The sequence below is a fragment of the Hemitrygon akajei genome, chromosome 16 (assembly GCF_048418815.1).
Source record: "Hemitrygon akajei chromosome 16, sHemAka1.3, whole genome shotgun sequence".
NCBI classification, from domain to species: domain Eukaryota; kingdom Metazoa; phylum Chordata; class Chondrichthyes; order Myliobatiformes; family Dasyatidae; genus Hemitrygon; species Hemitrygon akajei.
This window is the reverse complement of record NC_133139.1, coordinates 3,115,278-3,129,682: the sequence shown is the minus strand read 5'-3', so window position 1 is coordinate 3,129,682 and position 14,405 is coordinate 3,115,278. Positions and strand designations below refer to the sequence as shown.

Sequence of the window (14,405 nt, the reverse complement as noted above, 5' to 3'; positions counted from 1 at the left end):
ATTCTCTCAACCTCGGGTCTGGATCCAGTGGTATAAGTAGTAGTTGTCACAAAGTGGGGGCTTCCATGGTTCCACGAAGTATTGCAGAACCACTTCCCACCTCCCTGGCAATGGCAGAATCACCTCCCACCTTCCTGGCCATTGCAGAACCACCTTCCACCTCCCTGGTCATTGCAGAACCACCTTCCACCTCCCTGGTCATTGCAGAACCACCTTCCACCTCCCTGGCCATTGCAGAACCACCTCCCACCTCCCTGGCAATGGCAGAATCACCTCCCACCTTCCTGGCCATTGCAGAACCACCTTCCACCTCCCTGGCAATGGCAGAACCACCTTCCACCTCCCTGGCCATTGCAGAACCACCTTCCACCTCCCTGGCCATTGCAGAACCACCTCTCACCTCCCTGGCCATTGCAGAACCACCTTCCACCTCCCTGGCCATTGCAGAACCACCTCCCACCTTCCTGGCCATTGCAGAACCACCTTCCACCTCCCTGGCCATTGCAGAACCACCTCCCACCTTCCTGGCCATTGCAGAACCACCTTCCACCTCCCTGGCCATTGCAGAACCACTTCCCACCTCCCTGGCCATTGCAGAACCACTTCTCACCTCCCTGGCAATGGCAGAATCACCTCCCACCTTCCTGGCCATTGCAGAACCACCTTCCACCTCCCTGGCAATGGCAGAACCACCTTCCACCTTCCTGGCCATTGCAGAACCACCTTCCACCTCCCTGGCCATTGCAGAACCACCTCCCACCTCCCTGGCAATGGCAGAACCACCTTCCACCTCCCTGGCCATTGCAGAACCACCTCCCACCTCCCTGGCAATGGCAGAATCACCTCCCACCTTCCTGGCCATTGCAGAACCACCTTCCACCTCCCTGGCAATGGCAGAACCACCTTCCACCTCCCTGGCCATTGCAGAACCACCTTCCACCTCCCTGGCCATTGCAGAACCACCTCCCACCTCCCTGGCAATGGCAGAATCACCTCCCACCTCCCTGGCCATTGCAGAACCACCTTCCACCTTCCTGGCCATTGCAGAACCACCTCCCACCTCCCTGGCCATTGGTTCTCACTGTTGATCTCATCCACCCAGTGCTGGCTTCACATGCAGGGACAGGCATGTCCCTATCTCACCCAGGTATGAGGCCCACCGGCTACCCTCGCTTGATTTGGCCTGGCTGTCGAAGCGATGAACTAGGGTGTGGCCACTGTCACGTGCAAACAGCTACTCGGAGCCACAGGTGAGAGCTGGGTGTCTGGTGGGGCCCAAAGGTAAGTGAACTGCCCCAGAATGGACACGACAAGCTCCTTCACCAGAGATGACACCCTTCCTGGACACCCCTGTCATAAGATGTGCCCAATCTTCACATGTCCCATCAACTGCTCCTCCTCAGCAAACACATTGCTGTTTTACATCACCATGTGACCCATTGAAATCCCAGTAACAATGTCCAACTACTTCTACATGGAGAACTGGTTATGTCACGATCCGGTATGAAGGGGCCACTGCACAGGATCAGAGAAAGCTGCAAAACATTGTAAAGTCAGGCAGCTCCATCATGGGCAGAAACCTCCCCGTATCGAGAACACCTTCAAAAGGCAGTGCCTCAGAAAGGGGGCATCCATTATTGAGGACTCCCGTCGCCCAGGACATGTCCTCTTCTCATCAGGGAGGAGGTACAGGAGCCTGAAGACACACTCTCAACGTTTCAGGAACAGCTTCTCCCCTCTGCCATCAGATTTCTGAATGGACAATTATCCATGAACACCGCCTCATTATTTCTTCTTTTCCTCTCTTTCCCACTACTTAATTAATTACCTATATTTCTTGTTGTAATTTATAGTTTTTTTATTATATATTGCAATGTACTGCTGCCACAAATTCCATGATATATGCCAGTGATATTAAACCTGATTCTGATTCTGAGATCAGACAGGTTAATGTTTCACTTGTGAAGATTGGTTGAGTTCATCGATCTTCTTCGCAGGTGCTGACTGATTTTCTATGTTTTATTTCAACATGGAGCTTTTTCTTACATTTGCAATGTTTTTTATCATAACTTAAGAGATTATGAAGGAAGGTTGCATGGTTCAGCGCCTCGAACCTGTTCAACACTCAGTTAGATCATTGCAATCTCACACATTAACACCAGGCACTCACTTTGTTCCATAACTCTTCTCTACACTCAATTAACAGCTGAAGTTCCACAGCATTTAACCGACTATCTTAAACAGTTCCTGGGGGAGAGGTTCCCAGACTTAGAAATGCTGTCTGCTTTCACCAGGAAGGATTTAGCTCTAAATCTTTTTTCTGCACTGGACTGTCCTATCAGAGACTCCAAATGAAGAACATCAAGTTCAAAATCAGTTTATTATCATTCAGCCGTACACGTGTATACCTCCAAACAAAACAGTGCTGTTCTGGACCAAGTACAAATAACTCACACGTAACACATAAGTAATTTCTCCACGAATAACTAAACAGATACTAAGGTGCATTTACGACACAAGTTAAAAAGTAAACAGTATAATGCTACTTGCACCTCATACGCGATGAGACCAGGGTGTCAGCAAGGAATTCAGTAGTCTTATGAACTGGGGGAAGAAGCTGTTTCCCATCCTAACAGTTATTGTCACAGAGTCATAGAACACCATAGCACAGAAACAGGCCCTTTGGCCCATCTAGTCTGTGCCAAGCCATTAATCTGCCAAGTTCCACTGAAATGCACCCAGATCAGAGACCTCCATACCCCTCCCACATACCTATCCAAATTCCTCTTAAATGTTGAACATGAACCTGCATCCACCACTTTCACTAGCAGCTCATTCCACATTCTCTCCACCTTCTGAGTGAAGAAGTTTCCCCTCATGTTCACCTTATACATTTCACCTTTCACCCGTAGCCCATGACCTCTTGCTCTAGTCCCACCCAACCTCAGTGGAAAAAACCTGCTTGCACTTACTATATCTATACCCCTCATAATTGTGTATATCCCTATCAAATCTCCTCTTAATCTTCTATTTTCCAGGGAATAAAGTCCTAACCCAGTTAACCTTTTCTTATAACTCAGGTCTCCAATCACAGCAACATCCTTGTAAATTTTCTCTGTACTCTTTCAATCATGTTTACATCTTTTCTGTAGGTAGATGACCAAAACTGTACATAAAAATACTCCAAATTAGGCCTCACCAACATCTTATACAACTTCAACTTAACATCCCAACTCCTGTGTACAAGATGATGAGAGGCATTGATCATGTGGATAGTCAGAGGCTTTTTCCCAGGGCTGAAATGGTTGCCACAGGAGGACACAGGTTTAAAGTGCTGAGGTGTAGGTTCAGAGGAGATGTCATGGGGTAAGTTTTTTACTCAGAGAGTGGTGAGTGCATGGAATGGGCTGCCAGCAATGGTGGTGGAAGTGGATACGATAGGGTCTTTTAAGAGACTTTTGGATAGGTACATGGAGCTTAGAAAAATAGAGGGCTATGGGTAAGCCTAGTAATTTCTAAGGTAGGGACATGTTCGGAACAACTTTGTGGGCCTAAGGGCCTCTATTGTGCTGTAGGTTTTCTATGTTTCTATGTTTCCTGTACTCAGTACTATGCCTTATGAAGGCTAATGTGCCAGAAGCTTTCTTTATGACCCAACTACCTGTAACTCCACTTTCAAGGAATTCTGGATCTGTATTCCTACCCTCCTGCAACCAAGTCTCACTAATGGCTACAGTATCATAATTCCACATGCTGATCCATGCGCTGAGCTCATCCACCTTTCCCGCAATGCTCCTTGCATTGAAGTATACTCAGCTCAGGACACACCATACCATGTTCAGTCTTTTGATTCCTGACTTTGTCTGAGGTCTTAACAACATCTTTCTACACAACCACTCCACTATCTGCTCTGGCACTCTGGTTCCCACCGCCCCTGTAACTGTACTTTAACCACCCTGCCGTGCAGCACCAGCAAACCTTCCCACTAGGATATTAGCCCCCTCCAGTTCAGGTCAATTGAATTGAATTGACTTTATTACTTACATCCTTCAAATACATGAGGAGTAGAAATGTTTATGTTACATTTCTGTTCAAGTGTGCAATGTGTAATTTATAGTAATTTATAATAAATATTATGTACAACAGGAGAATCAATATAACATAGAAATACAATAGCATCAGCATGAATTAATCAGTCTGATGGCCTGGTGGAAGAAGCTGTTCCGGAGCCTGTTGATCCAGGTTTTTATGCTGCGGTACCGTTTCCCAGATGGTACCAACTGGAACAGTTTGTGGTTGGGGTGACTCGGGCCCTTTTTACACACCTGCCTTTATAAATGTCCTGAATAGTGGGAAGTTCACATCTACAGATGCACTGGGCTGTCCACACCACTCTCTGCATGGTCCTGCGATTGAGGGGAGTACAGTTCCCATACCAGGCAGTGTTGCAGCCAGTCAGGATATTCTCAGTTGTACCCCTGTAGAAAGTTCTTAGGATTTGGGGATCCATATCAAACTTCTTCAACCGTATGAGGTGAAAGAATCGCTGTTGTGCTATTTCCACCACACAGCCGGTGTGTACAGACCACGTGAGATCCTCAGTGATGTTTATGTCAAGGAACTTAAAGCTGTTCACCCTCTCAACCCCAGATCCGTTGAGCCTGGCTCCATTCCTCCTGTAATCCAGAACCAGCTCCTTTGTTTTTGCTAAATTGAGGGAGAAGCTTTTTTCTTGACACCACTGTGTCAGGGTGATGACTTCCTCTCTGTAGGTTCCTCATTATTATTTGAGATTAGACCAATCAGTGTAGTGTCATCAGCAAATTGAATTAGCAGATTGGAGCTGTGGGTGGTGATACAGTCATGGGTGTACAGAGCGTAAAGGAGAGGGCTTAGTACACAGCCCTGAGGAGCACCTGTGTTGAGGGTCAGAGGAGCAGAGGTGAGGGAGCCCACTCTTACCACCTGCCGGTGATCTGACAGGAAGTCCAGGATCCAGCTGCACAAGGCAGGGCGAAGGCCAAGGTCTCTGAGCTTCTTGTTGAGCCTGAAGGTAGTTATGGTGTTGAATGCTGAACTGTAGTCCAAACTGTTCCTTCTGTAAGGGTCCCATCTTCCCTGGAAGAGAGCCAAATGATCCAAAAATCTGAAGTCCTCCCTCCTGCACCATCTCCTTGGCCACACGTTAAAACTGTATGTTCTTCCTATTTCTGACCTCACTAGCACATGGCACGCATAGCAGTCCTGAGATCACAACCCTGTTCTTTAACTTAGTACCTAACTCCCTGAACTCTGCTTGCAGGATCTCCTCACCCCCTCCTACCCATGTCTTTGGTACTGATGTTGACCAAGACTTCCGGCTGCTCACCCTCCCTCAGGAACACTGAGGATTCGATTTGAGATGACCTTGACCCTTGCACCACTGGAAACAACATTCTATCTAGGAGTCTCATTGTCATCCACAGAACCTCCTTTCTGTTCCCCTCGCGAAAGACTCCCCTGTCACTGTAGCTGACCACTTCTCCCCCTTCCCTTCTGAGTCGCAGAGTCAAATTCAGTGCTGGAGACCTGACTGCTGTACTAGGTCATCACTCCCAGCAGTATTTAAAGCGGTATACATGATGTTGAGAGGAATGGCCACACAGGTACTGTGTAATGTTTGCATACCCCCTTCCCCTCCTGACAATTACCCAATTACTTGTATGCTACTACCTCCCTGTATCAGCCCCTCAGCTTCCCAGATGATCTGGAGTTCATCCAGTTCCAACTCCAACTCTTTAACATGGTCTGTTAGAAGCTGCAGTTGGATGCACTTCTTACAGGTGTAGTCATCGGGGGTCACTGCCTTCACACATCCCACAACAGGAGCATTCCACTATCCCACCTGGCATCCCCACTGCCCTGAATGTGCAATAAGACAGAAAGAAAGAATAAATAACAGAAGAAAATGTACCAATGGCCTATGCTTCTCCTCGCCAAAGCCTCAATGAGCCAGTACTATGGTGCCTCCTGCCTGATGGTAGGGGTTCAAACAGATTGTTGAATGGGTGGGAGAGAGGAATGCAGGAGTGCAGCACTCCTGATAGATATCTCTGATGATGGAAGAGAAACCCCGATGGTCGTCCAAGCAGTGTTCGCAATCCTTTGTCGGGATGCGGTCAGATGCTTTGAAACTCCTGTACCAGACAGTGATGCAGCTGGTCCAGACACTCTCAATGGTGCTCCGGTAAAAGTTGGTTAAATTGGAGGGGTAGGGGAGATTCACTTGGCTCAGTCTCCTTGGGAAATGGAAATGCTGCTGTTCTCCTAATCATCCTGAAATTTGTTTTCATGTTCCTTCAACTTTTTCTGTCTGCAGGCTTGCAATCCAATTCTTTGCAGTGTGCTCTCAGAGTTTAACATTTCACATTTTCTGTCCCTGAGCTGACCCAGAATGGAGCATGCCACTCACAATGAGCTCCCTCCAGATCCCTGAGCAGCTGTAACTTAATTTCTATGTCTTTATATTCTGACCACTTGAGAGTGCCAGGATTATGTTAGCCTTTTTAATTTTTCATTATACAGCTTCACAGGCTTTTAGTGGTTTCTGTACTTAGTCTCTGAGATAACTCACAGGTACAGGCCAGTTGAAACTATTCCAGACTTTGTTTCAGAGTGGAGGATCACACCCTTTCTTTGCTCACAGGATTTGTCCAATTCCTCTATCCCTCACTGAACGTTTGCAGCCGTCTGCTCCGGTCTGCATGAATCGCTGACAGAATCAGAGTTCCCTTTATTATCACTGGTTCATAGCACACAAAATTTGTTGTTTTGCTGCAGTAGTACATTGCAATGTATAATAATAAAACAATCTATAAATTAGAGTATGAAGAGTATAGTAAAAAATTAAGTAGTGCAAAAAGAGAGGAAAAAGATGGTGAGTTCAATGTCCATTCAGAAATCTGAAGGTGGAGGGGAAGAAGCTGTTGCTGAAACACTGAGTGGGGGTCTTAGCATTCCTGTACCTCCTCCATTAGCCCTGGGTCTGACTCTAAACTGCAACCGGTGATGAGGCTCTGACTGGGGACTTTCAGAGCGTTGGGGAAAGTGGAGTTACCCTTTAGTCATTCATTGCTCCCAGGGCCACTCTGACCCGGAACGGTAGCACCTGCAAGGGTTCCTGCTCAGGATACGAGTGAAGGCCAATGGCAGATCTGGCAGATTCAGTATCTGAACTTATGACAGAGAAGGCAGATGAGCTACGACCTCAAATGACAATGGCTATAGTACAGGCGGATGAACGTTTGGGTAGAGAAATGGCCATTTCTTCAGTTCACCCAACAGAAGGCAATAGCAAACCACCGTTGTTAAAGCAAATTGACTTTATTACTGTAAACCAAAGATTTAGAAACTCAGTGGCTCAATGCACAACATAGCCAGGTGCAGACTGTAACAGTAACCATAACCCAGTAATATGTCATGTAAAGTAAAACTTTAAAAAACTAAAGAAGCAAAAACCTGAACACTCCCTTGACTACTCGCAATTAATTAAAGAAGAAAACAAGACAAAAATGTACAATTGAAGTAAGGAATAGATTTCAATGTCTAGAAATAGAATCTGTTGAAGATGATAGCGATCACGTAGAAATGAAGTTTAGCTCTCTGAAGGATGCCTTGGTAGAATCAGCAAAGTCAGTGATTCCGAAAAAAGAAAAAAGCACAAAGAATAAATGGATGACAGATGAAATCAAAAATCTAATGGAAGAAAGGAGACTGAAGAAAGCAAATCCTATGGAATCTAAGACCTTAGATAAAAAAGTTAAAAGCTTATGTCAAAAAGCCAAAGAAGAATGGTTAAACCAGGAATGTGAGCAACTAGAAAGAATCCCTATTACTGATCCAAAAAGGTTACATCAACAAATCAAGAATATCACTGGTAAAAAGCTCCTCTGTTCTTCAGGTGGATGTTTGAAAGCAAAGGACGGTACCATTATCATGGAAAAAGATGAGATTATGAACAAATGGACTGAGTATATTTAGGAATTTTTTAATGTTCGAGGCGAAAAACCAGAAATTAAGAAGAACATTGAAGGTCCAAGTATTTTAAAATCTGAAGTTCGTACATAATGCAATAAATAAGATGAAGAAAGGAAAGGCAGCAGGTCCTGATGTATTAGTAATAGAACAAATTATCGCCCTTGAAGATTATGGAATTGAGAAACTTACTGATTTAATCAATGACGTTTATGAGACTGGAATAATACCAGAAGAGATGAAAAAATCAGTATTTATCACTTTTCCTAAGAAACCTGGATCAATAGAATGTGAATTACATAGGACCATAAGTTTAATGACCTATATTACTATGATACTTATAAGAATTTTGATGACAAGAGATAAAAGTAAGATACAAGCTGAAATAGGTAAAGAACAATGGGGTTTTGTGAAAGACAAAGGTACAAGAAACACGATATTGATGTTAAGGATACTATCAGAACGAGCTATTCAAGTGCAAAAAGATTTGTTTGTTTTATCGACTACACAAAAGCATTTGATAAAGTGAAGCACAATAAGTTATTTGAAATATTACAGGAAACTCAAGATCTAGATTCAAAAGAGCTCTGCCTAATCAGAAATCTGTACTGGGAACAAATTGCCACTATAAGAATAGATGGAGAAGTGAGTCAGTTTACGAAAATCAAGAGAGGCGTTAGACAAGGGTGTGTTTTCTCCCCTGATTTGTTTAATGTGTACAATGAAACAATATTACAAAAAATAAGAGACACCTTGGGAATCAAAGTTGGTGGTGAAAACATCAATAATTTCAGAGATGCAGGTGACATTGTGTTAATTGCAAGTACGGAGGAAGAACTACAAAATTTAATTGATACAATTGTTGAAGAAAATGGGTCTATCTATCAACTGCAAAAAGACAGACTGTATGGTGATATCCAAAAAGAAGGAGAATCCTATCTGCAGGCTGAGAATAAACGGGGAAGACAGAAAACAAGTACAGAACTTTTGCTACTTAGGAAGCTGGGTGACATCAGATGGCAGGTGCGACATGGACATCAAAAGAAGAATAGGGATGGCAAAAGACACCTTTACGGGAATGAAGAGTGTACTGACCAATGCTAAACTAGGCATGACAACCCACCTCAGAGCACTGAAATGTTACTATCTAGTTATGTTATATAGATCAGAATGCTGGACAATATCTAGTAACATGAGGAAATGAATTGAAGCAGCAGAGATGTGTTTTTTGCGGAGGATGCAAAGAATATCATGGACAAAATGAATATATAATGAGGATGTTATGAACAGAGCAAGCACAAAAAGAGAAGTAATGTATGAGATAATAAAAAGGCAACGTGACTTCATTGGACATGTGATTAGGAAAGAGGAGTTAGAATGCACGGTAATTATGGGAAAGATTGAAAGGAAGAAAGCAAGAGGAAGACAAAGACAAATGATGACAGAGACAGCAGCCAGAGAACTGGAAATGAATACCAATGAATTGATCCACTTGACCTGAAACAGGAGTGTGTGGGCCATGGCATTCAAAGCTCAATCTGGGCATGGCACCTGATGATGATGATGATGATGATGACCTCCTCCATGATGGTTACAATGAGAAGAGGGCCTGTCTTGGGCAATAGAGGTCCTTAATGATGGATGCCACCTTTTAGAGGCATCACCTTTTGAAAATGTCCTTGATACTGGGAGGCCAGTGCCCATGATGGAACTGGCTGAGTTTACAACTTTCTGCAGCTTTTTCTGATCCTGTGCAGTGGCCCATCCATAGCAGACAGTGATGCAACCATAGAGCTATAGAACACTACAGCACAGAAACAGACCCTTCAGCCCATCTAGTCCATGTCAGACCATTATTCTGCCTAGTTCCATTGACCTGCACCATGACCTTAGCCCTCCATACCCCTCCCATCCAGAAACCTATCCAAACTTCTTTTAAATGTTGAAATCAAACACACATCCATCACTTGCACTGACAGCTCGTTCCACACTCTCACAACCCTCTGAGTGAAGTTCCCCTTAATCATTTCATCTTTCACATTTAACCCATGACCTCTAATCATAGTGTCACCCAATCTCAGCTGAAAAAGCCTCCTTGCATTTACCCTATCTATACCCATCATAATTTTGTTTACCTCTATCAAAACTCCCCTCAATCTTCTATGTTTCTGAGAATAATGACCCAACCTATTCAATGTTTCCTTATAACTCAGGTCCTCCAGTCGCAGCAACATCTTTGTAAACTATCTCTGCACTCTTTCAACCTTATTTACATCTTTCCTGTAGGTAGGTGACCAAAACTGCACAAAATGCTCCAAATTAGCCTCTCCCAACATCTTGTACCATTACAACATAACATCCCAACTCCTGGACTCAATACATTAACTTATGCAGGCTGATGAGCCAAAAACTTTCTTTATGACCCCGTCTTCCTGTGACTCCACTCTCAAGGAATTATGGACCTGTATTCCTAGATCCCTCTGTTCTACCCCCATGCCTTCCCACTCAGTATGTAAGACCTACCCTGATTGCTCCTCCCACAATGCAACACTTCACAATTGTTTACATTAACTTTCATCTGCCATTTTTCAGCCCATTTTTCCAGCTGGTCCAGATTGCTCTGCAAGTTTCAATAGTCTTTGTTACTGTCCACTACACCCACAATCTTGGCATCAATAAGTGGAAAGTTAAAATCACCTACTATTACAACCTTATGTTGTGGGCCAGTAACATGGTGAAGGATCCCATCCACCCTGTTCATGGACTGTTTGTCCCACTCCCATCAGGGAGCAGGCCACACAGCATCCACACCAGGACCACCAGACTCAAAAACAGTTACTTTCCCCAAGCAGTAAGGCTGATCAACACCTCCACCCACAAACCCACTGCTCCACATCCCAACCACCACTACTTTATCATTTCCTTATGTACAGACACTTCTGTACCTAGTGTCACTTTATGAACATACAATGAATCTATGTGTACAATCTATCTTATATATTTATATTTATTGTGTTATTTTATCATTGTGTTCTTTATCTTACTGAGTTCCGTTTCTGTGTTACATCAGATCCAAAGTAACAATTATTTTGTTCTCCTTTACACTTGCATACTGGAAATGACGTTAGACAATCTTGAACCTTGAAGGAATTTCTACATTCTCCCCTTGCTCATTTGGGTTTCTTCCAGATCCTCCAGTTTCTTCCCATATTCCAAAAGCATACAGGTTATGGTTAGTAAGCTGTGGGCACGCTATGTTGGCGCCAGAAACATGCTGATGTTTGTGGGCTGCCCCCAGCACATTCTTGGTGCAAACAGTGCCTTTTATTGAATGAGTCAATGTTTCAATGTACATCTGACAAATAAATCTCATCCCTTTGTTTTTTTTTATTTACAAATGAATTGCTTAAACATCCCAAATGTGCCAAACAATTCCTCTCTGAGATTTGAGGGTCTGTTTGTTTGCCTAATGTTGCATCAGACTTGCCAAGCGTCCAGGAAGAGAAAATGGTTATGAAAACTGTAACATAAGACTCAGTTGTCTGATCAGTATTTTATACCTTCTGTCAATCAAAGCTATTCCTAACATAATAGTTTATTTGTAAACTAGGCTATTTCCTATACACCATCAGACTTATGAGCAGAATTAGGGACTTGGCCTCCACAGCTGACTATGGCAATGAATTCCACAGTTTCACAACCATCAATGCTCTAATTAAAAACTCATCATTAACTTGCTCAGAAAATATAAGTCATTTGTATGAGATATTTGTGAAATTTGTTGAATTATTACATTTAAGGAAAGTAACAACAAACCAGCTTCAAATTGACTTTATTTAATTTCAAATAGAATGAGAACCCTACCAGCTAATGAGAATGGATCATTCTCTTTCTCATAGAATGCCATGCAAGTGATCGGTATTCCGGCTGACATCCAATTGATGGTGCTGCAGATCATTGCTGGAATCTTGCACCTTGGAAACATCAATTTTGTTGAAGATGGAAATTATGCCAAAGTGGAGGATGAAGATCGTGAGCAAATTTGGATATTTATTTCCTTCCTGATGATGATTGATGGTTGAGGGAAGCCACAGTTCATGAAGAACCCTTGTTTCCATTTTTTCTTCATCCTTTTCTTCTCTCTGGAAGTGGAGATATTCCCAGCCTGACCTGCCTCATGCTCTGCATTTTGCAACTCCTACATCCCTTTGTCTATGTCTTCTCTCTCACTCTGTCCCTCTAACTGTTTCCCATTCACTTACTGAGCAGATAACCTTGGTTGCAGTCCATCCCCATGGTAACCCCAATTTTACTCTCTCAGAGACATCCCCCATCTCCCCCTCCCACCCTACCAAGCTCCCTGCAGCTTAACAAGCTTCTTTTCTCTCCTTCTTGGTTCTGGCGAAGGGGCTGCACCCCGAAACATTAACACTTTGTCTTTCCACTCAGATGCGGTTTCACATGTTGATTGTTTCAGCTTTTTCTGGTTTTGCGTTAAATTTAGTTAGGGATACAGCATGGTAACCAGCCCTCAAATCAGCCATAACATTGAACTGGAGAGGCTGCAATGAAGGTTTACAAGGATGTTGGTGGAAATGAAGATTTATGAGGATGTTGGTAGAAACAAAGCTTTATGAGGATGTTGGTGGGAGATGAAGATTTACAAGATGAAGGTTTATGAGGATGTTAGTGGGAGATGAAGATTTATGAGGGTGGTGGTACGAGATGAAGATTTACGAGGGTGTTGGTGGGAGATGAAGATTTACAGGAATGTTGGTGGAGATGATGATTTACGAGGGTGTTGGTGGGAGATGATGATTTACAATGGTGTTGATTGGAGACCATTTACAAGGGTGTTTGTAAGAGATGAAGATTTACAAGGATGGTGGTGGAAGATGATGATTTACGAGGGTGTTGGTGGGAGATGATTTATGAGTGTGTTGGTGGGAGATGAAGATTTACAAGGATGGTGGTGGAAGATGAAGATTTACAAGGGTGTTGGTGAGAGATGATGATTTACAAGGGTGTCGATTGGAGACAATTTACGAGGATGTTAGTGGAAGATGAAGATTTACAAGGGTGTTGGTGGGAGATGAAGATTTACAAGGGATGGTGGTGGAAGATGAAGATTTACGAGGCTGAGGAGTCATCTTATGGAGATATCTATAATCATGAGGAATCAACAAGGTGAATAGTCAGTCTTTTCCCTAGAACAGGGGAGTCCAAAGCCAGAGGCATAGAGGGGACAGATCCAAAAGGGGCCTGAGAAGAATTTTTTCACAAAGTGTGTAGTGAGTATATGAATGTGCTCCCAGGAGAAACAAAAGAGGCAGATACAATTATGACAGAATAATAAGAATGTTTTAGAGTGATAGAGACCAATGCAGATAAATAATCAGTTGGGCATCTTGGTTGAACATAGAACACTATAGCATAATGCAGGCCATTCAGCCCACAATATTGTGCCTGCATTTTAATCTACTCTAAGATCAACCTAACTCATCCCTCCTACATAGCCTTCCATTTTTCTTTCATCCATGGTACAGAGTTATAACAGGTATAGATAGGGTAATGTAAGCAGACTTTTTCCACTGAGGTTGGGCGAGATTAGATCTAGAAGTCATGGATTAAGGATAAAAGGTGATCAAGAGGGGAATTTCTTCCCTCTGAGGTTGGTGAGAATGTGGAACAAGTTGACAGTGGAAGTGGTGGATATGGGTTTGATTTCAACATTTGAGATATTTGGATAGCTATGTGGGAGGGGTATGGTCTGTGGGCAGGTTGAACTGGGCAGAATACTGGTATGGCACGGACTAGATGGGTTGAATAGCCTGTTTCTGTGCAGTAGTGTCCTTTGACTCTGTTATTCAACTTTTTGACTCTGTGACAATGACTCTATAAGAGTTAGGCTGAAGGATCTATTTCTGTGTTGTATATGTAGAATATTTAGGCAGCCCAAAAATGAATCTGTATAATATCAGCATAAAGAAAGAGTCTGCCTCATGATCTCCTTTAGTGCATGTCACCCTGGATCATTAAAACCTTCCATGAAATTTCATTCTAAAGAACAAATGTTTCATAAAAAGGTTTTTGCTGGAAGAAAGTAAACAGTATTCTTGATATTTTGGTCATTGTTTCTCATTTAAGTAGCGGCACTGTAGTGTAGCTCTTACCGTGACACCATTACAGCTGGTGGCATTGGAATTCAAAGTTCAATTCCGCCGCCAGCTAGATGGAGTTTGTATGGTCTCCCTCTGACCGTGTAGGTTTCCTCTGGGTGCTCCGGTTTCCTCCCACAGTTCATAGACGTACCGGTTATTTGGCTAATTGGTTATTTATTGTAAATTGTCCCATGATTAGGCTAAGGTTAAATCAGGGGTTGCTGGGCAGTG

At 43.3% G+C, this 14,405-nt stretch overlaps 1 protein-coding gene across 1 annotated transcript in view; it reads left to right on the top strand.

Annotated features, from left to right (window-relative positions):
• LOC140739704 (unconventional myosin-If-like) overlaps window positions 1–14,405 on the top strand; it is a 156,560-nt gene that overhangs the window by 75,249 nt on the left and 66,906 nt on the right. The window contains exon 9 of the mRNA XM_073068126.1: window positions 11,913–12,045. Within this exon, the coding sequence (XP_072924227.1) occupies window positions 11,913–12,045 (133 nt within the window). The remainder of the gene's footprint in view (window positions 1–11,912; window positions 12,046–14,405) is intronic.